General features: G+C 41.4%; 2 protein-coding genes across 2 annotated transcripts in view; one reads left to right on the top strand and one right to left on the bottom strand.

Annotated features, from left to right (window-relative positions):
* Nucleotides 1-8,894, bottom strand: part of ERICH6 (glutamate rich 6) — a 32,588-nt gene extending 23,694 nt beyond the window's left edge. The window contains exons 1-3 of the mRNA XM_076004657.1: nt 8,049-8,894; nt 7,126-7,183; nt 2,084-2,184 (exon numbers count right to left, since the gene is read on the bottom strand). Of these exons, the coding sequence (XP_075860772.1) occupies nt 2,084-2,184; nt 7,126-7,183; nt 8,049-8,664 (775 nt within the window). The 5' untranslated portion in view covers nt 8,665-8,894. The remainder of the gene's footprint in view (nt 1-2,083; nt 2,185-7,125; nt 7,184-8,048) is intronic.
* The window catches only part of SELENOT (selenoprotein T), a 113,590-nt gene that overhangs the window by 65,384 nt on the left and 24,227 nt on the right, over nt 1-23,979 (top strand). The window lies entirely within an intron of this gene.

Here is a 23,979-nt window from a genome sequence, read left to right as displayed (position 1 = left end):
CTCTTTCTTAGCATCCCAGCAGGGGTCCTCAAACTTTTTAAACAGGGGGCCAGTTCACTGTCCCTCAGACCGTTGGAGGGCCGTTAGAGAGTGCAGTGCACATTCCACACATGTGCACTGTGGGCCCAGACAAGTCGGCTGCTAAGCAGGACAGGCAGCGTCGGCAAAAACACCCGGCAGGGCTGGATAAATGTCCTTGGGGGGCCGCATGTGGCCCGCAGGCCATAGTTTGAGGACCCCTGAAAGGACACTTGCCTGGTTTTCTTTCTATATCATTGGATGCTTTTCCTCAGTCTCCTCCTCATGTCCCCAACTTAACAGTGAAGAACTGCAGGGCTCAATCCTTGGGCCCTTTCCCCTTTGCCAACTTTTCTCAGCAGCCAGCAGTCATTAAAATACAAGGTGGATTGCGTTACTCTTCTGCACAAATCCTCCGGTGACTTCCCATTTCACTCCCAGTGAGAAAGATTTGCTTCTCATTATCTCTTCGACCTCATCCCCTAGGATTCTCCTCTTGCTTATTCCACTGCAGCCACAGTGGCCTCTTATGTTCTAGAAGGAGGCAGTTGCTGTTTCCTTTGCCTGGAACACTCTTGCCTTGAGATCACTATGGCTCATTCCCTCACTTCCTTCAGGTCTTTGCTCAAATGTCTCAGTTCCCAGTGATGATTTCTCAGTGACACCCTGTGTAAGCTGGCAGCCCTCCCACCCTCACACTGCCCATCCTCTTCCCTGCTTTACTTTGCTCCTCAGCACTTACATCATTTAATGTAGTATATATTTACTTATTTTGTGTATTATTTATCTCACCATCACCTCCACCTCCCACTGTTAATATCATTAAGACATTGGTTTTTTTCACTGCAGGTTCCCTAGAACAGGGCTTGGCCTATGACAGTTGTTTGGCAAATGGTAGGTGCTCAGTAAGTGTTTGATGAATAAGTGACATGACATAAAACTTGAATATAAAATTTGAAAAGGAGCTGGGCATGGTGGCTTATGCCTGTAATCCCAGGACCTTAGAAGACAGAGGCAGAAGGATTGCTGGAGCCAGGAGTTTGCAACCAGCATGGGTAACACAGTGGACTCTGTCTCTACAAAAAGTAAAAAAATAACTGGGCATGGTGGTGAGCACCTGTAGCCCAGTTAGTCAGGAGGCTGAGGCAGGAGGATCCTTGAGCTCAGGAGTCCGCGAGGCTGCAGTGAGCTGATTGTGCCACTGTAATCTAGCCTAGGTTACAGAGTGAGAACCTGTCTCAAAAAAAAATGCTGAAAGGCACTATACTAGGATAAGTTAAAATTTTAATATTTTTAGCATATCCAAGGTATTAAAACATTTTTAAAAAAGTTTTACATTATCTACCTCTTAATGGTTTGACATTTTAAAAACAGTGTGCATATGTTATTTCCATAATAAAACATAAAGATGTGTATCAAAAATATAATGTCAGATTCTTTCTTTTTTTTTTTTTTTGAGACAGAGTCTTGCTTTGTTGCCCAGGCTAGAGTGAGTGCCCTGGCGTCAGCCTAGCTCACAGCAACCTCAAACTCCTGGTCTCAAGCAATCCTCCTGCCTCAGCCTCCCGAGTAGCTGGGACTACAGGCATGCACCACCATGCCCGGCTAATTTTTTCTATATATATTAGTTGGCCAATTAATTTGTTTCTATTTATAGTGGAGGCAGGGTCTTACTCTTGCTGAGGCTGGTTTAGAACTCCTGACCTTGAGCAATCTGCCTGCCTCGGCCTCCCAGAGTGCTAGGATTACAGGTGTGAGCCACTGTGCTTGGCCCAGATTATTTCTTGATGTGAACATAAATGCTACCATTTATTGAATACTAAATGACAAGGAGTTTAAATATTTAATCTCATTTTGATCTTTATAACGATCCTGTGACAGTACGATTATTACCAAGAGATGAAGAAACTGAGACTCAGTGAGATTTAAGTAACTTGCCCAACATCACACTGTTAGTTTGTGTTGAGGCTGGGATTCAAACCTAACTCTCTTGACCTTGAACACCTGTGATATTGCCAACAGGCAATCCCACCTCCCAGCAAAGCTAAGAAATCGAACTACTCACTTGGCTCACTTGTATACTTGTTACCAGACAGTTGTTGAAGCCAACTTTCTTCTGTTTGTACTGATATTGGAATTCCTGGATACAAACCGTGATAGATACTTCTGAAATTTAGACAAAATGTTAGTTTTGAGAGTATACCAATATAGTCATTAGCAGATCTTCTAAATATAGTACATTTAACAAATAAATATATTAACACATAGAAAATCTTGATTCTATTTTCTTTGAAATATTTTCTTTCATTCTTAACTCTTCAGTAAATTTAGGCAGAGTGTATTTGCATCAAACCTGTTCTTTGGAAAGAATTCCTTTCTAAATCCCAGTGGCTTCCAATACCATATTATCTCCCTCAGGGAGTAAATTACTACCACTATATCTGTACATTTGTGATGGTGGTATTGGTGTATGCATTTAAACATTTACTTGAATTTAAATTAGAATAAATTGTTCATTTTCAATAGTTTAAAAATAATCTAAACTCTTTTTAAAGGGCTGATGTTAAATGCATTGTCATTAAATAGTCTGTATTTTTTCAGTGCAGTTTAACCAGTTATTTATCACTGATGTGATAGCAAGGCAGGAATTTATTGACCTTTACTAGTACTAGTTAAAATGCTTACTAGTAACAATTAAACAATATTACTTTTCAAGCTCCTCGGTCTCTTTGAATTTCAATGTTTTAAATATAATGTGCTGGATCTTCCAAAATTACCAGACAATATTTTTTCAAACAATTTAGTTAACTTTTGGATTGTCACTTTTCCATCTTTCTTGGTTCTCTTACATCTCCATCTTCCTTTTTGATGCGTTATTCCTTGGCACGTTGCATCAGTGAAGTGCTTTTGTTTTTGTAATTCTGAAATGACTGTGTCCTGTAATAGGTGAGGAACTCCCCTGTGGAGGACACCTGTGCAGGTCTCTTAGGGAGCCCTATTTATCTAACCTCCCGGAGAAACAAGTTAGACTATGAGCAAAGGATCATTAAGGAGAAATCCCTAGGTCACCTTTAATTGTTCCCCCACCCCCAATTCAATGGTTAACAAAAACAATATGTTATTCATTTAGGTCCTTTGCCTTCCTTAAACCAACACCAAAGATTACTTATGAACATCTGTATAAATAGGAAAGATGGAAGACAATGACAAAATTAAAATTAACTGAGAACTTACTATATAGTAATACATATATAGTAGTTGCTTTACTTACATTATTTCATTTATCTTTACAAAAAATAATCAAGGCAGGTATTAGCATTTCATTTTTACAGTTAAGGAAACTGAGGCTTATGAAGGTTAGGGAACCACAAGGATTCCTGTCTGGCTCTAAAACCTGTGTTTTTCCACATTCATCTGCTTCCTAAAGTTTGCCCCATTTTCAATAGGAATAGTAATAAGGCAATTAAAAATAGAAGTTGAGCCAAAATGGGTTGCATTTTTTGTGAAATTTTAGGACTTTTTAAAAAAACAACACTCATAATCTCATCAAATTTACCAGAGACTGCTTTGAAATATAAAAAGCATCTTTTAGGGAAGATTTATGAGGGAAGTTTAAGAATTTGATCTAGGAAAGAGAGGCTCCCACGGATTTAAAATCATACAATAGGAATTCAGGTCAAGATGGCAGCTCAGTACACAATTTTCCTTCCCTTCCTTTCCAAGTTCTTACTGAAATAACAGACACTTTAAACAAACAAACAAACAGAAACTAGTTCTGGAAAAAAGAAAGGTTAACAGACAAGTCATACTAAAAGAAAAGAGGAAAATGGTTAGAGGTTGATGTAAAGCCAGAGCAGAGAGAGGTAAGGTTCTTCCAAAGGGAATCCTGAGAAGCTTCTAGCTGGACCAACCAAACAGAGAGCGAGAAGAGATCTGGGGGCTGTCATCAGGGTAGTTCAAGGAGTGAATTTTGACAGCTGGTCAGGCAGACCCCTTCCTCTCCCCTTACACAGAGCAGTTGGCAGCAGTTGTTTTTATTTCCAAATGAAGTCCAAAGAATTGCCTTCTAAAAAAAGTGGGCGACGTGCTAGGGGAGATTTTAGCCCTGAAAGGGAAGTAGAGCAGAGTGTGAGTTTACTCAGGACTTTCCCAACAGGCTTGGTTGAGAAAGGAGGAAGTGACATTCCTTCCATAAAGAACTCCAACGATACAGTAAAGTGTCCTTGCCTTACCTCTAGTAAGAGTGGGTTACCCGGCTTGACTGCTCCCTGCCCAGACACTGCAGGAAGTGGGCTCTGATACTCCCCACCCACCTGCAGAGGGATCATAGTAAAGCCTCCCATGCAAACCCTATGGAAGATTCCATTCAAGCTACCTTCCCATCATCCATTTATAAATATAAATGGGTAACCAAGGATTACCAGTCACTGAAGGACAATCAATAGCATAGAAGAGAAAGAGATATAAACAGAATGACTGACCCTGAAAGAAAAAAGGAATACAAAGAACAAAAGAGATCTTTAACATACTGTAATAGTGGCTGGATGCGGTGGCTCACACCTGTAGTCCTAGCACTCTAGGAGGCAGGTGGATTGCTCAAGGTCAGGAGTTTGAAACCAGCCTAAGCAAGAGTGATACCCTGTCTCTACTAAAAATACAAAGAAATTAATTGGCCAACTAAAAATATACAGAAAAAATTAGCCAGGCATGGTGGCGCATACCTGTAGTCCCACCTACTCGGGATGCTGAGGCAGGAGGATCACCTGAACCCAGGAGTTTGAGGGTGCTGTGAGCTAGGCTGACGCCATGGCACTCTAGCCAGGGCAACAGAGTGAGACTCTTGTCTCAAAAAAAATTTAAAAAATACTGTAATAGTACTCTCAAAGAGATAAAAATAAAAAAAATATTTATTTTGAACAGCAACAATCAGAGAACAAGAACTGGTTCTGGGAAATTATAAATATGAATTCCCCAAATAAAAACTTCTGTACAAGGGCTGTATAGTAGCATGCTAACATCAGAAACCTTAAAGATACTGAAAATTTGAAGGAAAAGTTGTGAAAGTTGGGGAATCTATCTAAGAGGTCCAATAACCTCTAGGAGGAGTTCTGAAGAAAAGAATAGACCCAATCAATGAAGAAGAGGAAATAACCAAATACCAGAAGGATATGAGAATCAGACCTATCAGCAGTGCTGGATACTACGAGGCAATGAAGCAATGTCTTCAGAGCTCTGAGGGAAAATGGTTTTAATCTATTCTTTTATGCCAGGTTACATTATTAATAAATAAAATATGAGGACAAAATGAAGAAATTTCTAGGCAGGCAAAAACTCAGAAATTTGACTATCCATGAGACCTATGTGCAAAAACTACCTTAGGAGTTTTTCTAGAAAAAGGAAAAGGAATAAAAGAAAGAAGGCAATACAGGAATCAAGAAAGCCTGACCATTGGGTCCAACCCAGAAAAATTGGAGACAACTAAAAACAACTGAGAGTTGAAAAGTTCACTTTTTAGGAGACAAGTTTTATGGACATAGGATTACATTTTCTTGTCCATGGATCCAATCACATTACTGGTTTTTTAACATGGAATTGTATTATTTATCAGTTTTTGGTTTTTAGAAACAACCTGTACCCAAAGCACTTTAATTATAAATAACAAACCATAGTACAAACATACTAAAATTTGGCAAAGTAATATAACTTTTTGTGAATATGTATATTTTCATATAGTTTGTTATATAATGTATATAAATTCTGTTAATTGGGACAGAAGCGAGAGGAAAGATGGAAGAAAGCACAAGTACATTAATGTGTTACTTTTTCATAATACAGTCAATTGATACTTACTAAAATTAATAAATCAAAAGTAGAGGTTTGAATACTTTTAAGTACTAAATGTTAGAAAAACTAAAAATAATACAACTACCAAAATGGAAAGGTGGAAAGTCAATAGTTATGTCAGAAATTGATAAATCAAGAAGTGAAAATGTTATTTAAATTTATAATGGGAACAAAATTGAAACTATTAACTATATGTTAACTCTGGTGAGTGGGAGTAAAGGTGGAGAAGGACATGGACAGTTTCAATTTTATACCTTTGTATACTTTATTTATTAACATGTGCATATTTTTTTATTAAAAAGTTGAATTAAAAGGATAAATAAAAACATGTAAATGGGACAGAACAATTTTCTTTATACTTAAGAATTTCAGGCTGGGCATGGTGACTCACACCTGTAATCCTAGCACTCTGGGAGGCCGAGGTGGGCAGATCATTTGAGCTCAGGAGTTTGAGACAAGCCTGAGCAAGAGTGAGACCCCATCTCTACTAAAATAGAAATAAATTAATTGGCCAACTAAATATATATATGTGTGTGTGTGTGTATATATATATATATATATATATATATATATATATATATATAATTAGCCAGGCATGGTGGTGCATGCCTGTAGTCCCAGCTACTTGGGAGGCTGAGGCAGGAGGATCACTTGAGCCCAGGAGTTTGAATTTGCTGTGAGCTATGATGACGCCATGGCACTCTAGTCTAGTCTGTGCAACAGAGGGAGACTCTTGTCTCAAAAAAAAGAAAAAAAGATTGTGGATTCAGGTTTGATGTGAGATTTCAGGGAAGATTTACAACGTTGTTCCAAAAGATATTTCTCTGGTATCTTCCTTTTATAATTAAAGCATTTGAAGGCTAATAGCAATAACAAGAAAAAGAAGAGAGGAAAAAAAGGCCAGAACTTCCATTCTCTTCCACAAAGGTATACTTGGTCACTCTTGCATTTAGCCAGCAGAGGCCTATATTCTAAACTTTCATAGCACTTACTATTGTACACATGGCATGTATGTATTATTTTTTATATAACATTGATAAGTGGCCACGTCATTTCTACAGCTAGAATAAGCTAGAGATAGGCAGAGAACTTGTCTTCATCTCTTCCAAAGCATCTACCAGCATAGATTTTTTAAAAAACTCTTTGAATAGATAAGTTGTAAATGTCCTAGATTATTTTGCTTTACTTTCTAACATGTTTATCCAAAAGGCAAACATTATCAACTTCAAAAAAATAATATGAAAATCAAAAACATTTTCTTACCTATCTAAATTTACTTCAGACATGTCTTGCCTAAATGTCTGAAATATTTTAGGAAAACCTGTTGAATGAAACATTTAAAAATAAGCCGCTCTCTCTATACCATTGGTTCTCAAAAGGGCAATTTTGCTGCCCAGGGACAACTGGCAATGACTGGAGACATTTTTTATCATCACAAGGGTGTGTGCTACTAACACAGCCAGAGACAGGGGGCAGGGATGCTGCTAATCGTGCTATAATGCACAGGACAGTCCCCCCAACAAAGAATTATCCAGACCAAAATGTAAATGCTGAAAGCTTGAGAAACCTTCTCTAAATAACTGCTCTTGCCTGTCTTTTAAATGAAGTGATTGGTTGGCGTGGTTTCAGCACAGAAAGTTAAACACACACAAGGGAGTTTAGTAACATAGCACCCTTCGGATACTTTTTCTCTAGGAGTAACAAGTGCGTGTGTGCATGTGTGTGTATGTGAGAGAGACAGGAGAGAGAACATCGCCATGAATGCACGCAGGAGTGTTATAAAAATGAACACTCGGCCAGGCGCGGTGGCTCGCGCCTCTAATCCTAGAACTCTGGGAGGCAGAGGCGGGAGGATTGCTTGAGCGCAGCACTCTACCCAGGGCAACAGAATGAGACCCTGTCCACAAAAAGCAAACACAAAACCCGTTACAGTCCACACAGCACTGCCCAAGGTTCACCTTTTACTAAGGGTTTCACCTATATCCTAAAGTGGGAAGCATCACAACAGCTCAGCCAAGAGTCCAGTGCCTTTGACAGGAGAGACTGACACAGACTGCGGGTGTGTGGGGCGGTGCGTGCGTATAGAAACCAGACACCCAGGTGCACGAGGGCTCGGGAGCGGGGAGACCAGCTGCCCCCTAGGGACAGACAAGCCCTGGGAGAAGAGGTGGGCCCGGGGGCGGTACTTTTTTGGGAGGCGGTGCTCAAGAGCGGGCTCTCCCCCACGGTCTGGGTCAGGGTGCTGAGCGTCTGGGTGCTCGGCGGCGTCTTGGTGCTCGGCGTCAGGGTGATGGTCAGGCTCTCGGTCTCGCTGGACATCGGCGGCGTCGGGGACAGGCTGGGGCTGACGACGCTGGCTAAGCGGGGTCGGAACCCCACCAACTGGTTCTCATTGCTGCCGCCCAGGTCCATGACCTTCCAGAAGTACTCATAAAACGACTCGGGGTCAATCGGCATCTCCGACTCTTCCACCGCCACCTCATACTCTTCCACCGCCACCTCATACTCTTCCACCGCCATCTCCGACTCTTCCACCGCCATCTCCGACTCTTCCACCGCCACCTCAGACTCTTCCACCGCCACCTCAGACTCTTCCACCGCCACCTCAGACTCTTCCACCGCCACCTCAGACTCTTCCACCGCCACCTCCTCGTTTTTCTCTTCCTCAACCTCTTCCTCCTCCTCCTCCTCCTCTTCCTCCTCCTCCTCCTCCTCCATCTCTAACCCTTCCTCCAACTCCTTCCGGCTCTCCTCTTTCCCCTGAGGCTCTCTGGAGCTGCGGCGCGAGGGCGAGTCGGCCATGGCTGGCGGGAAGCGGCAGGATCCGGGCGGGCGCCCAGGCAGCCGCGACCGGCCCGGAGCTGCAGGCTTGGCGTGCGCCGCTCTTGCGCGTCCGTCTCCCCGGGCAACGGCCCGCCCAGGGTTCGCCAGCCGCCCGGATTTAAAGCGGCAGGACCCCTTTAGCCGGGTACAACGCGGCTGCTGGGAGAGGGGCGGCACGGCTGGGGTTGCAGGGTTCTTTCCGTCGGCTTTTTGCCGGGTCTCCGGGACCCCGGGCAGCCTGCGGCGAAATGATCTCCCGTTCATCTCTCAGCCTTTTTTTTTTTTTAGTGTCTTCTAGCGATGGACACCCACAATGCCACTTTGCAATGCGGATGCTGGAGTTTGTTTTTTGAGTGGACAGATACTTATTGGAGCTTACAGTGAAACTTTATTTACAAAGTAGGCGCCAGCTTTGGGCCCTAGTTTGCTGATTTGCTATTTTAAAAAATTGCCTTAAATATAATTAGCATGTGGAATTGATTTAAATATTAATTGCCTTGAAATGTTTAGATTAATGTTAATTAACCTTGATTAGCCAGAGTTTTTGGTGTTCTTAAATTTTGCACCCTGTTGTAGTCTGGCTCCTGCTTGTTGCTTGTTCCATCTGTTCATCTGGGAGTTGGAAAAGGTCTGAGGCATCTGCCCACCTAGGTACCACCTGCATCTTTTGGGGACTTTGTTTTCAGTTCATTGTACTTACTTAAATTTTTGTAAAATACCTTGTATACATACAAAAAGGTATACAGAATAATATTGCAGACATGTGGTTGACTGACGCTTACATTATTAGGTGACCAGGGGTACATCTAGAAGTCCCTTTATATGATTTCAGCTAAATCATTTGATCTCTTTCAGTCAGAGTTTCCCTGGGTATAAATTGGTAATAAAAATACATACCCCTAAGATGTCTGTATTGATGAAAGTGAAATGGCTGCCTACAGTTATCAACACATTTCGTCCAGAGACCAGCAGGAACAAACTTGTAGTGAAATAAGTTGGCTTTATTATTAATACTTGTTGCAGCAAAGTGTCTCAGTAAGAGGATGTTAGAAAGATCCTATTACAGGATTTAGGCTGAGGTTAGATGATTTGGGAGTGGATCTAAGGAAGCAGGAGAGCACAGCAATTCTTTGATGGGGTATTTTGTGGTGGCTTACTGATCTTTTGTCTGTGCTTAGACAAAACTATGAGGTGGCCTTGTTTTGTTTCATTTTATCATGATGTCAGAGTAACCTTGTCTGATGTTGTTATTCCTTGAGAAGGTGTCTATCCAACAGGAGAACAAAATGGCCTGGCTGTGAGTACTAGACCAGCTTGAAACAATATTGGGGTCTAGCTGTGAATAATATAGCAGGACTTCCCAGCCATGAGCTTTCCAGCCCAGGGGACTTGTACTAACAGGGCTCTAAAGGAAGCAGGAAGTGAGAAGTTAGGTGTCTAGATTCACAAGCAATGTTTTGTGACTGTCAAATCAAACACATTTTGATTGAACACTACCATGAGCCACCCCTCTGCTGGTGCTGGGCTATGGCAGTGGATAGGAGAGGCATGGTCCCTGTCCTCATTAACTGGTGACAGCACCAGAGCATCTGGCTGGAGTCCAGCAAGCTATCAGGCACAAGGGCAGAACAAGGGAGGTGACAAACACAAAACTTCCCCTGTACTCCAGGGAGTCAGAGAGAAAATACACAGAATATTTTTGAAAGAAGTTGCAAGCTAAAGGAGCAGGAGGCACAGATGAAGGGACATTTGAGTTGCTCTGGAGGGAAGAGTAAAATGTGGGTGGCTGGAGAGAAGAGTGAGAGGCATTCCAACAGGCTGAGGGCAGGAAAGGAGGGGTCAGCACAGGAAACTGTGCATACACATGTTGAAGAACAAATAAGATAAGTGGAATTACAAAAGAAAGAAAGAAAAAGCCCATTCCTTTTCTGGGCAATAAGAGCATTTTGATGTTGGCAGCTATCTTACAGGTCATGGAACTCAACCAGGTCCTACGTAGGGGAAGGGACTTGAGTATTTCTGTTTGCAGGGTCCTGAGAGAGCAGGCTGAACATCAGGATGTGGGGTGGGATGGAGGCTAGCAGAGAGCAAGGGTAACAGCGTTTGCGCTCACTCTTGAGTTCCTGCTCCTAGCTCCATTCTCTGATTGCTGTGGAGTTTTCTTAGTTACATAATGAATTAATTTGTTAAAGTACTCCTTCTTTTGAACCTTTGTTTAAGGCCTTTTGGAAAATCTTGGGGAATCTCCTTCTCTTGGATCCACTTACTCCACAAAGAACAGTGTCTTATTTCCCCAGAAGGGAACGTCACTCTCTTGTTTGGTCCATTCAGAGAGAGAACAATGCTGGGCCACTTTGTATTCTTCTCTGCCCCATTCCCAGTGTCTAGCTGGAGTCAAGGGCTTGAGATTTGAGAGCCAGGCACCACCCCCGACTGTGTGATTTTGAGGTTATTGAGCCTAAGTTCCTTGATATGTAAAATGGAAATATTAGTATATTTCCATTTACTTCACAGGGCTCTTTGGAAATAAAATTTAATTATTATTTTATTTTTTATTTTTTTTTTTTTTTGAGACAGAATCTCACTCTGTTGCCTGGGCTAGAGTGCCATGGCATCAGCCTAGCTCACAGCAACCTCAAACTCCTGGGCTCAAGCAATCCTCCTGCCTCAGCCTCCCAGGTAGCTGGGACTACAGGCATGCGCCACCATGCCCAGCTAATTTTTTCTATATGTTTTTAGTTGGCCAATTAATTTCTTTCTATTTTTTTTAGTAGAAACGGGGTCTCGCTCTTGCTTAGGCTGTTTCGAATTCCTGACCTTGAGTGATCCACCCACCTCGGCCTCCCAGAGTGCTAGGATTACAGGCGTGAGCCACTGCGCCCAGCCATATTTTATTTTCTTTTTGAGAACTGATCTTGTATTTTATTTTAATTTTTTAGGGCACATAATTCTTTTCTGTTTAGAAAATAATGTTAACTTCTATGATCTATAAAATAATGTCTCTGTTAAAAACTTCAGAGGTAAGTAGATTTAAAAAAAAAAGTTTCCTATCACAAGTATATAATATATAATTGTTCTGTTATCATTACATGATGTTCTGTTTCCTTTTTCTTTTAACTGACACATAAAAATTGCACATATTTATGGGGTATAAGGTGATGTTCAGCATATTAACATATCTATCACCACATACACTTATCATTTCTTTGTGGTGAGAACATTCAAAATCCTTTCTTCTAGCTATTTTGAAATAAACAATATCGTTAACCATAGTCACCCTAATTTGCAATAGAATATTAGAACTTATTCCTCCTATCTAACTGTAGCTTTGTATCCATTGACCAATCTCTCCCTAGCCTCTGATAACCACTGTTCTACTCTCTACTTCTATAAAACCAACTTCTTTAGATTCCACATAGGAGTGAGATCATGTGGTATTTGTCTTTCTGTGCCTGGCTAATTTCACTTAGCATAATGTCCTCCAGGTTCCTCTATATTGCCATAAATGACAGGATTTCATTTTTTTTTATGACCAAATAGTATTCCATTGTATATATGCACCATATTTTCTTTGTCCATTCATCTCTTCATAGACACTTAGGTTGACTCACTATCTTGGCTATTGTGAATACTGCTGCAATAAACATAGGACTGCAGATGGCTTTTCAACATACTGATTTCATTTCCTTTGGATCTATATTCAATAATGGGATCACTGGATCTATTTTTAACTTTTTGAGGAACCTCCATACTGTTTTCCATAATGGCTGTATTAATTTACATTGCCACTAGTACTGTATAAGAGTTTCCCTTTCTCTACATTGTGCCATCATTTGTTATTTTTTGTCTTTTTGATAATGGCCATTCTAATTGGAGGTGACAATTCATCGTGGTTATGATTTGCATTTCTCTGATTATTACTGATGTTGAACAGTTTTTCACGTCTCTGCCATTTGTGTGTCTTCTTTTGAAAAATGTCTAATATATTTTGCCCTTTTTAAAAATTGGATTATTTGTTTTCTTGCTATTGAGTTTTTTGAGTTCTTTATATAACTGGATATTAACCCCTTGCAGATGCAGAGTTTGCACATATTTTTTTCCCATTCTATAGGCTGTCTCTTCACTCTGTTGATTGTTCCCTTTGCTGTGCAGAAGCTTTATAGTTGATGTAATCCCATATGTCTATTTTTGCTTTTGTTGCCTGTGCTTTTGGGGTCTTATTCAAAAAATCCTTGCCCAGACCAATATCATGAAGCATTTCCTGTGTATTTTCTTCTAGTATTTTTATCATTTTAGGTCTTACATTTAAGTGCTCATTCCATTTTGATTTGATTTTTGTATATGGTAAGAGATAGGGGTCTAGCTTTATTCTTCTGCATGTGAATATCCAGTTTTCCCAGCACCATTTATTGAAGAGACTGTCTTTTCTCCATGGTGTGTTCTTGGCACTTTTGTTGAATATCAGTTGGTTGTATGTATGTGGATTTATTTCTGTGTTTTCTATTCTGTTTCATGGGTCTGTGTGTCTATTTTTATGCCAGTACCATGTTTTTTTGGTTATTCTGGCTTTGAAACATATATTGAAGTCAGGTAGTGTGATGCCTCTAGCTCTCTTTTTGTTTTTTGTTTGTTTTTTTTCTCTTTCTATGTACCATTTCCCTTTAAAGACTGCCATGAATACCACCACTTTGAGAAAGGCAACAAAGTGGGTTTTTGTCCCGTTCTAACTTCTTATTTGCATGCAGAATATATTGAATGGGCTGTAGATAGCTCCCTACTATGTTCATGAAGAAAGTACAGTGTCTCTTCAGCATGCTTTTGTTAAGCATTGCTCTGATTCACCGTGAAAGAACAATAGCAAAGAACTGCAGCCTTGATAGCTAATTAAGAATGTCCCTGGGCCGGTAGCTCACACCTGTAATCCTAGCACTCTGGGAGGCTGAGGACGAGGTCAGGAGTTGGAAACCAGCCTGAGCAAGAGCGAGACCCCGTCTCTACTATAAATAGAAAGAAATTAATTCAACAACTAATATATAGAGAAAAAAATTAGCTGGGCATGGTGGCACATGCCTGTAGTCCCAGCTACTTGGGAGGCTGAGGCAGGAGGATCGCTTGAGCCCAGGAGTTTGAGGTTGCTGTGAGCTAGGCTGATGCCACGGCACTCACTCTAGCCTGGGCAACAAAGTGAGACACTGTCTCAAAAAATACTAGAATGTGGCTGGGGATGGTGGCTCACGCCTGTAATCCTAGCACTCTGGGAGGCTGAGGTGGGTGGATTGCTCAAGGTCAGGAGTTCGAAACCAGCCTGAGCAAGAGTGAGACCCATCTCTACTATAAATAGAAAGAAATTAAATTGGCCAACTAATATATATAGAAAAAATCAGCTGGGCATGGTGGTGCATGCCTGTAGTCCCAGCTACTTGGGAGGCTGAGGCAGGAGGATCGCTTGAACCCAGGAGTTTGAGATTGTTGTGAGCTAGGCTGATGCCTTGGCACTCACTCTAGCCTGGGCAACAAACGGGACTCTGTCTCAAAAAAAAAAAATCAATCAATCAATAAAGGGCTGAGAGAACTAGTGTTCGTCTCCTTTGCCCTTCTGCCTTCTGCCATGTAAAGACACTGCCTTTGTCACCTCTGGAGGATGACACAGCAACAAGGCGCCATCTTGGAAGCAGAGAGACCAGGCCCTCCTCATACTCTGAAACTGTGGGTGCCTTGATCTTGGACTTCCCAGCCTTCAGATCTGTGAGAAATTTCTGTGGTTTATAAATTACCCAGTCTGTGGTAGTTTGTTTTAGTGGTACAGACTAAGAAATCTCAGCCTTAGGAAAGGAAATAGGATTGAAGTTCAGAAGAAGGGTGGAATGGATCCTGAGGATGGAATTAGCAGTGTCCATCATGGACCCTGGTTGAGAGAGGGAGAGAATGACATCCTGCACCCAGGACAAGCCCAGCCGAGGACAGACACCAGTAGGGCTTCACACATGAGAAGGGGCGCCTGATGTTTCTGTGTGTTGAATTTGAGTGGTGACTGTCAAATTACCTGGAAGGCTTGTTAAAATATAGATTGTTGAGTGTTTCCCCACAGATTTTTGATGCAGTAGGTCCGGGACAGATCTGAGAATTTTTGTTTCTAGCAATTTTCCAGATGATGCTAATATTACTGGTCCAGGGAGTTTAAAAACACTATTTTGTGCCCAACTAGCTTGTATTGGCTTTGTTTCTAAGAGTTGATGGAAAGGGGTGTGTGTAACAATAATAATAAAATTGGGCCCTGCATTTTTAGCTATGGGATTCTAGAATCCTTTACCATTGTATTACTGAGGGGATCACTGTAGCCTAGACTAGGTAAACTCCTTAACGTAGATGAGCACAATCACTTCACTTCTGGTTTCCTAATCCCCGGTTTCTCTCTCCCTTGCTAATTCCAATAGAATATCCTGGAAAGCCACTTAAAGCATAGCTGATAAGCAGATTTCACTGTGTGTTTACTTCACAAAAATATGTGCAACACATTATTTTTATAGCTTTTTATTCATACTTTAATGAGAATTTTATGAATATAGGTCTTGGTTTTTCAGGACAAGATGGAACATGATTTATTTAGTTGCTTCCTTTTTTTAATTTTAAAAAAGATATTGAATTTACTGAGTGAGGTAACTGAATTCCCACATATTCATTATTGAATGGAATTGAAAACAAGGGCAGATCAATTTGAAAATAATTACATTTCCTGAGGAAATTACTAAAAACTGCATGGAATCTATTTATAGGCCTCAATTTTGTTTTTTTTTTTTTTTTTTTTTTTTTTTGAGACAGAGTCTCAATTTGTTGCTCAGGCTAGAGTGAGTGCCGTGGCATCAGCCTAGCTCACAGCAACCTCAAACTCCTGGGCTCGAGCGATCCTTCTGTCTCAGCCTCCCGAGTAGCTGGGACTACAGGCATGCGCCACCATGCCCGGCTAATTTTTTTATATATATATCAGTTGGCCAATTAGTTTCTTTCTATTTATAGTAGAGACGGGGTCTCGCTCTTGCTCAGGCTGGTTTTGAACTCCTGACCTTGAGCAATCCGCCCGCCTCGGCCTCCCAGAGAGCTAGGATTACAGGCGTGAGCCACCGCGCCCGGCCTAGGCCTCAATTTTGATTATTGACATGTGCATCTTAGCTGAAGTTGGGTTGTTTCATTTCCAATTCCAAGTTGCATTTAGCAGGTGGGAGTGGGGAGAAGGGAGCGATCTTTAACCTCCTAGTGTCAAAGTCTGCCTTGATCTGGATATTAGGGGACACAGCTGGAAAAACAGGAAGGAGCCCAACTATGCTGGAAATAAGAAATGTGGCACAAGCAGGGACAGGGGTGAGACCCAGGGAGGAGGCCGCCCTTCAGGCCACCAAGCAGTAGTTGGCTATCAATGCAGTTCTCACTTTCTCCATCATAGGGAACCCAGCCTAGTGGAAACAAACAGGGGTGCAGTTTCAAGAGAAGTGTCTTGATGTTTGATTCAGAGCTGGGTAACTCTAATCATGTTGTCAAAAGTCCAGGCAGAGAATCTGGATAGAAAAATAAGTCAAGAGAACCAGGCAGGAGGTCAGGTAGGACTGTGGCCACCACACAATATTGTCCCTGAAGCATTCAGGGAATTAGATCTCAGTTGAGAAGTAACTGTGAGCCCAAACTCCACAAGTTTTCTGGGCAGGCACGTTATAGAGAGGGTCAAGGTGGCTTCTGAGCAGTTAGATGCTGTTTCAAACAAGTAGACACTGCCTTGCCTGCAAAGTGACTCTCCTTGGAGCTGAAGTCTTTGGGACACCCAGGCTGAGTACCTTAAGGTTACATGTCCAAATTGCCTGATGAGATGGAAGACCTCAAATCTCAAGAAGACATGAGAGTCTTTTTCTCTAAAAAGTTTTGTTTCTCAAACACCTCTTTTAGAGTCTGGAATTATTGCTTTTTAGGAATAACACAAAAACCCATTGTTGCTTTGCATTTCAGAATGTATGGATTTACTTCACTAACCTGATAAAGCAACTTGAATTTGAAAGAGAGAGAATCAAGCAGCATTTTTTCCAAATATGTCCTCTTTGCTTCTTTATTGTTAAATTTTTAAATAAAGTACAGCTCAATAAATTTATATAAGCTGAACATGCAACCAGTTCCAGATCAAGAAACAAAATTTTAGCAGCCCATTCCAGAAACTTCCCTCTGTCCCCCACCTTCCAGCCACTACCTACCTGAAAGGGGAACCCTGTCTTCATATCTATTATAATAGCATTGATTAGTTTTGTCTGTTTTTATCCTTGATAAAAACGGAACCATACAGCACATACTCTTTTATATAGGGCTTCTTGCTTCCTTATTGCTATGTGTGGTTGTAGATTTTGCATTCTTGCTGTTGTATAGTATTCATTGTGTGAATATGCCACAGTTTATCCATTCTTCTGTTGATGAGTATTTGAGTAGCTTCCAGTTTGGGGGCTGTTATGAGTCATGCTGCTGTGAACTTCCTATTATGTGACTTTTGGTGAGTACATATTCACATTCTGTTGGTACTTTATTTTTAGTTGTAGAAATAGCTCACCACCAATACCCTTGTTTTACTCTATTTGAGCTGCTATAACAAAGTACCATAGACTGGCTTATACACAGCAGAAATTTATTTCTTGCAGTTCTGGAGGCAGGAAGTCCAAGATCAGTGTGCCAGCATGGTTGACTTCTGGTAGGGGCCCTCTTCCAGGTTGCAGACAAATGTCTTCTCCTTCTGTCTCACATGGTGGAAAGAGGGTGAGAAAGCTCTCTGGGGTCCCTTATAAATGGTACCAATCGTATCTATGGGGGCTCTACTCTCATGACCTAATTACCTCCTAAAGGTCCCATGCCCTAATACCATCATGGTGGGGATTAGGATTTCAATTTGTGAATTTGGTGGGGGGGGGAGCACAAACATTTAGTCTACTGCAACTCTCTTTGAGTCAGGAAGTGTCTGTTAGTTGCTGTAAGAAATTAAAAGAGAACAGTTAGGTGTCTCTAAGGGCAGAGCTCAGGTGAGGGGTGAAAATAGTCACTGTGACTTTGAAATCGTGCATTGGCAAAAGAACTCCAAACCTTAGGCCTTTCTATACATTGTTATTTAACTTTAGAACAATAGCTCCATTTTTTCCTACATTTTTACAGATAAGGAAACTGAGGTAGAGGCAGGCCAAATACCTTGCCCTCAACCACACCAGAGAGGCAGCAGGTAGAGAAGCCAGAACTGAGCCCCAGTGGTCTGGCCCCAGAAGCCGAGCTCTTTGTCACTAAACTGTGCCGCCTCTCTGTGTCTTCATCCTCCTGTCCCTACCAGGAGAGTGGATTCAGCTCATCTACATGTAAACATATCTCATCTTGCTGCCTTAAATTTAACCCTCCCTTGACCACACATCTCCTTCTGGCCACTTCCCTCTGCCCCTCCCTTTACTGCCATAGGTTTGGTGGAGTCGCCCATCCTATCATCTCTGTTTCCTCACCTCCCACACTCGCCTTACCACACTCCAGTCAGACTTCAGCCCCTACCACTCAGCCACATCCACTCCTGCAAAAGTCACCATGACATCTCGTGCTAGATCCAACGGATATTTTTTGGTCATCATGTTGTACATCTCCTCTTGGCAGTTTCCAATACTGTGGATCAATCACTCCTTGAAACTCATTTCTTGGCTTGAATAATTCTCAGTTTTCATCCTACCTCTTGTCAACTGAAGAGTGACAAGGTTCATAAATTTTACAAGGAGAGTTTTATTTCTCATAAAGGGTTGCAGCCTGCAGACTGGCCATCTTGCAGGCTGGGAAGCATAACCTCTGGCCAGAAGCCAAGAGCAAATATTAATACTTCCAGGGGAAGGCACTGGGAACAGGAATTTATGCTGAGCAGGGTGGCAAATATACATATTTAACAAGCTATAGGAGGAGTCATGAATATTTATGAAAGGAGAAACATGCATGTGCGCAACTGAGCTTTTTGCTACTTCATAAGACCCATGTTCAAAAAATAGTGGCATTAGCATGATCTGAGGGTGCAGTTTTCAGCCCTCTGCCTTCAAAAGGTGAAGCAGAGGACATGGAAACACTCTCTGCCTAGCCTCCGTAGACTGGTCAGAACCACTCCATGGTCTGTGGCCCCTTATCAGGAAGAAATGCTGGTCAGTTGTAAGTTGAAACCACAAAAAGGGAGGGGCAGCATTAGGCCAGTGGATTGAAATCAGTGGATAGAACAAGTCTATCCAAAGATTTGGTTCTGTTTAGCTGTTAGGGAAGAACGCCTGATGATGGTTAACATGGGAGGGTGTGTAACAAGGTGTGTTTGACCTCCCGCCTTATCTTGTCTGAAAACTCAGATTTAAGGTTTCTCTGGAGTCCCTTTGGCCCAGAGTAGTCTGATCAGTTGGTTGGTGGCCTTAGGGTTTTATTTTTATTTCTCATTCTTTAATCTCTCTCTTCATTGCTTGTTTGGCTAATCCTCTTCTCTAAGACCTTTAAATATTGCAGTGACTCATGCCTCATTTCTGAGCTTCCTTCTCTTCTAATTCCATATCATTTCCCTAAATATGCTCATCTCTACCTATAGCCACATTTACCACCTCCACCTTGAGGACACCAAATGTGTACCTTTAGCTTGGATCTTCCTTCTACGTTACAACCTTGTATCTCAAACTGCCCATCTATCTACTTGGTGTTTCCTGGGTATGTAAATTTGCTTCTCTGAAATGAACTCATAATCTCCCCACCCCCAACCCCAACCTGCTCCTTCCCTGGGTCCATGATAACATCATCAATCCAATTGCAAGGAGTCATCTTTGACATCTGCCACTTCCCAGCTCCCAAGTCCAATCACTCACTGAGTTTCTGCAAAATTTCTGCTAGTCATCTCTTAAATCTCTCTACTGTCCCCAATCCTAGACTTAAATTACTTTTATCTCTGGCCTAGATTAATTAAGATTACTTCTTGAATAGTCTGCTTTCCTTCATTTTTATCTCTGCATCCTTCAAATTGCAGCCAAAGCAGATCATTTAAAAGTGGAAATCCAATTATCACCCAGCTCCCTGACCTGGAGCCCTTTAAAAAGTGGCATCTTACTGTTCTTGGGAACAAGGTCAAAACTCTCAACACAAAAGTCGTGATGCTGTACCTGATCTGGCTTGCTCCTCTAGCCTTCTAGCCTCTTCTTTCCTTGATCTACACACTCCAGCCACGCTGGCCAACTTCCAATCCCTCACACTTGCCCCCCCCCCCCACGCCATTCACAGCCCGCAGCACCTCAGTGGAGTCCCACACCGCCTACCCCTTCCTTCCCGCAGTGAGCTCTTCCTAGGTCTCTACTCAAACTTCGCTTCCTCTGAGAAGCCTTCCCTGACCCCGAGATATAGTCAGGACCCTGTGCTATATGTTTCAGAGCCTCTGCCACTTTTCTTTTATGGAGCTTTTTATGATTGTAGTTATTTACTTATGTAAATAGTTGCTTAAGACCAGCCTGCCCGACAGTGTTAAGCTCCATGAAGGCAGAGGCTGCCCCCATGTGGCTGTCCCCTGTCCTCAGCACCCAGCACAGTCTCTTGCCTCCAACAGGGACTCAAATAAAGGAATTAATGACTTGCCTTCTTCAGAATTTTTAACTCCGTCTCTTCTGGTAGTTTCTCACTCATATCTTATCTGCGATGTTTAGAGTGCTAACAAAATTAAAGGTAGTGAACGCTAATTTGGCCATTGTGGCTACTATAAAAAAAGTGATTTTACACAAAAAGATGCTCAACATCATTAGCCATCAGGGATACACAAAACAAGACCACAAAGAAGTACTACTTCACGCTCACTAAGATGGGTACAGTAAAAAAGACAGTAGCAAGCTTTGGGAAGAATGTGGAAAAATTGGAACTCTCATAGACCACTGGAGGGAACACAAAACGGTGCAGCTGCTTTTGGAAAACAGTCCGGCATTTCCTTAATACGTTAAACGTGGAGTTACCATATGATTGGTTATTTCTTCCCTCCAAGTCTCATGTTGAAATTTGATTCCTGGTGTTGAAGGTGGACTTAGTGGAAGGTGTTTGGGTCACGGGGGAAGATCCCTCATGAATGGCTTGGTGCTGTCTTTGCGGTAATGAGTAAGTTCTCTCTCTTAAGTTCCTAGGAGAGCTTATTGTTAAAAAGAGCCTGGCGCCTGCCTCCCCTCTCTTGCTTCCGTGCTCTCACCGTGAGAGCTTTACATGTCGGCTCCCCTTCGCCTTCCAGCAGCAGTGGAAGCAGCCTGAGGCCCTCGCAGAAGCAGATGCTGGTGCCAGGCTTCTTGTGCAGCCTGCAGAGCTGTGAGCCACATAAACCTCTTTTCTTTATAAATTACCCAGCCTCAGATATTTCTTTATAGCAATGTAAACAGACATAGATACCATATGACCCAGCAATTTAAACTCTAGTTCCACTAAGGAGAAATGAAGACATATATCCACACAAAAACTTATACATGCATGTTAATATCAGCATTATTCGTAATAGTTACAAAGTAGAAACAATCCAAATGTTCATCAACTGATAAATGGATAATTAAAATGTGGTATATCCATGCAATGGGATAATATTTGGCAATAAAGATAAATGAATTATACATGCTACAGCATGGATGAACCTTGAGAACGTCATGCTAAGTGAAAGCAGCCAGTCACAAAGAACCATGTGCTGTGTGATCCCATTTGTATGAAAAGTAGGATAGGCACAATGGGCAAATCTATAGATACAGAAAGTAGATTAGTGATTGCCTAGAATCAACTACTGGAGTTTGGGGAAGTGGAGCGTGTTTGCCAGTGAGCACGGGGTTTCTTTTTGGGGTGGTGAACACGATCTAAAATTGATGGCGGTGATGTTGCCATCTCTGTGAACATTCTACACACCATTGAATTGTATACTTTAAGTGGGTGAACTGTATGGTAAGTGAATTCTATCTCAATAAAGCTGTTTTTAAAAAATGAGGAAAGGGGCCTAGGCGTGGTGGCTCACACCTGTAATCCTAGCACTCTGGGAGGCTGAGGCGGGCGGATTATAATATATATATATAGCCGGGCATGGTGGCGCATGCCTGTAGTTCCAGCTACTCGGGAGGCGGAGGCAGCAGGATTGCTTGAGTCCAGGAGATTGAGGTTGCTGTGAGCTAGGCTGACGCCATGGCACTTTAGCCCAGGCAACAGAGTGAGACTCTGTCTCAAAAAAATAAAATAAAAATAAAATAAAATTTAAAAAAACAAGGAAAGGAAGTGTTTTACTTTTGAGGATAAACTGAAAGGAACCCACTACACATTAGTAATAACGAATGAACAACAATACAGAGTGCTGACTCTGCCATCTGCATGTGGTTCTTCATTCCAACCTCTGTAGATTGCATGTGCCTTGATTTTGCTTTCTTTTTTTTTTTTTTTTTTTTTTTTGTGGGGGCCAAACCACGTGGCTTTATTATACACTCGTGGACGAGGTTCTGGGGCCCCAAGAGAGGGGGGCCCCAGAAGTCGCCCGATTTTGCTTTCTTTTGATGTGACATTTTATGTTCCCCCCTCCCTTGAATCGTGAGATGCTGCACTCACTTAGAGCAATTAATAGTTCTCCCTTCTTTGGATTGCTGGGAGGATTAAATTATTTTAAAATTTTATTGATACATAATAGATGTTCATTTTTGGGGTATATGTGATCATTTAATACATTCATATTTGTAAAGATTAAATCAGTATAGTAGGGATATCCATCACCTTAAATATTCGTCTTTTCTTTATGCTAGAAACATTCAAATTATTCTCTTCTAGCTATTTTGAAATATATCATAAGTTATTGTAAACTAGAGTCACCCTACTGATCTATCAAACACTAGATCTTATTTATTCTATTGGATCAAATGCTTTAATACATGCATTTACCATGCCTAGCACATGGTAAATAAATATTAGCTATTATTATCCTGACCAAAATTAGCAAACTTTTTATTGTTACACAAAAAATAGAGCCATTGATTATGCTTTACAGCTTAAGCAGCTGTTGTTGGTGTACTTTTGACAGTTCTCTCACACGTCCAATACATTTCTTTTTCTCTCTCTGGGAAGTGGCTCTGACCTCCCTCCACTCCACCTTCAGTTACAACAGGCTGTAATAATATAGATGAACACTAGGGGGAAACATGCAATTACAATAAAGAAAAATCAGCACACTTGATACTCTCAGATCAGAAGATACAAAATGTCTAGTATCAAAGGAAAGTGAGATGTCTTCCTTTAATATAGTGTCCTGTAGTATTCTTCTACAGAAGGGAAATATTATTACTACATTAGCAGGGTATTGCTTCTGGAAGGATAGCTGCAGCATTCCTCAAATTCTACCTACATGTTCCCGCCACAAAGAGGTAATATAACCATTTCCTCACATGCTCTTCATTCTTATACACCAGTTCTCATGAGAACACTTAGTGTCTCTTGTGAGCTGGTCCCTCCAAGTGTTTGGAAGCGTACCTTAGTATAGTGCTGCCTTACCAAGCACTTTAAAATAATATCTAGTCTGGGAGGTCCAGGGTGCTTCAAATCCTAGGCTTCCCTGAGATTTCTGATGAGTTTCTGTTTAGATATTTGTGCCCCTACTTGGCCTGAGTTCCTCAAGGGCAGGGAACTACCCCATCTTCATCTTTGTGTCCCTAGCCATTTTCAGTGGATATGTACTAGTGAAGCTCAATAATGTTGACTGGACTAACCTGCTCCACAAACAGGGAAAATTATGACCTTTTTGTGCATGATCAGTGGGACTCTCAAATCCATTGCTCCCCGCCCCGTCAATTTTCTTTAGTTATTTTTTTCTACATACAAAAGCAATTCATGCTCATAATGGAAAAAGCAAGCAAAAAGAACATTTAAATACTCATAACTCCATCCACCCAATATTAACCTGAGGAATTAAGTCTACAGATTCTTTTTGCCTTATGTCAGAGGGTAATATATAAATATGTGTGTGTATACATATATATAGTGTTTACATTTATAGCAGCATGGAATGTAGTATTTCATCATAGGACGATACTATCTTTTTTAAACTAATCCCCCTTCTTGCAGAATTTAGGTTGTTTCTAAATTTTTCCTCTTTCAAAGAGCAGTCTAGTGAATATCCTTGTAGCTAAGTCTTAGCCTACATTCTTTAATAGTATCTCAGGATAAATTCCCAGAGGAAGAATTTCTGGGTGATGGGTAATTTACATTGTCACCATCATTGACAGTGCCCTTGATCAGATGAAAGTTTTAATTAAA

This window comes from Microcebus murinus, chromosome 1, assembly GCF_040939455.1.
Source record: "Microcebus murinus isolate Inina chromosome 1, M.murinus_Inina_mat1.0, whole genome shotgun sequence".
Classification (NCBI taxonomy): Eukaryota; Metazoa; Chordata; class Mammalia; order Primates; family Cheirogaleidae; genus Microcebus; species Microcebus murinus.
The sequence above is the reverse complement of the archived record's forward strand: the minus strand, read 5'-3'. Positions and strand labels throughout refer to the sequence as shown.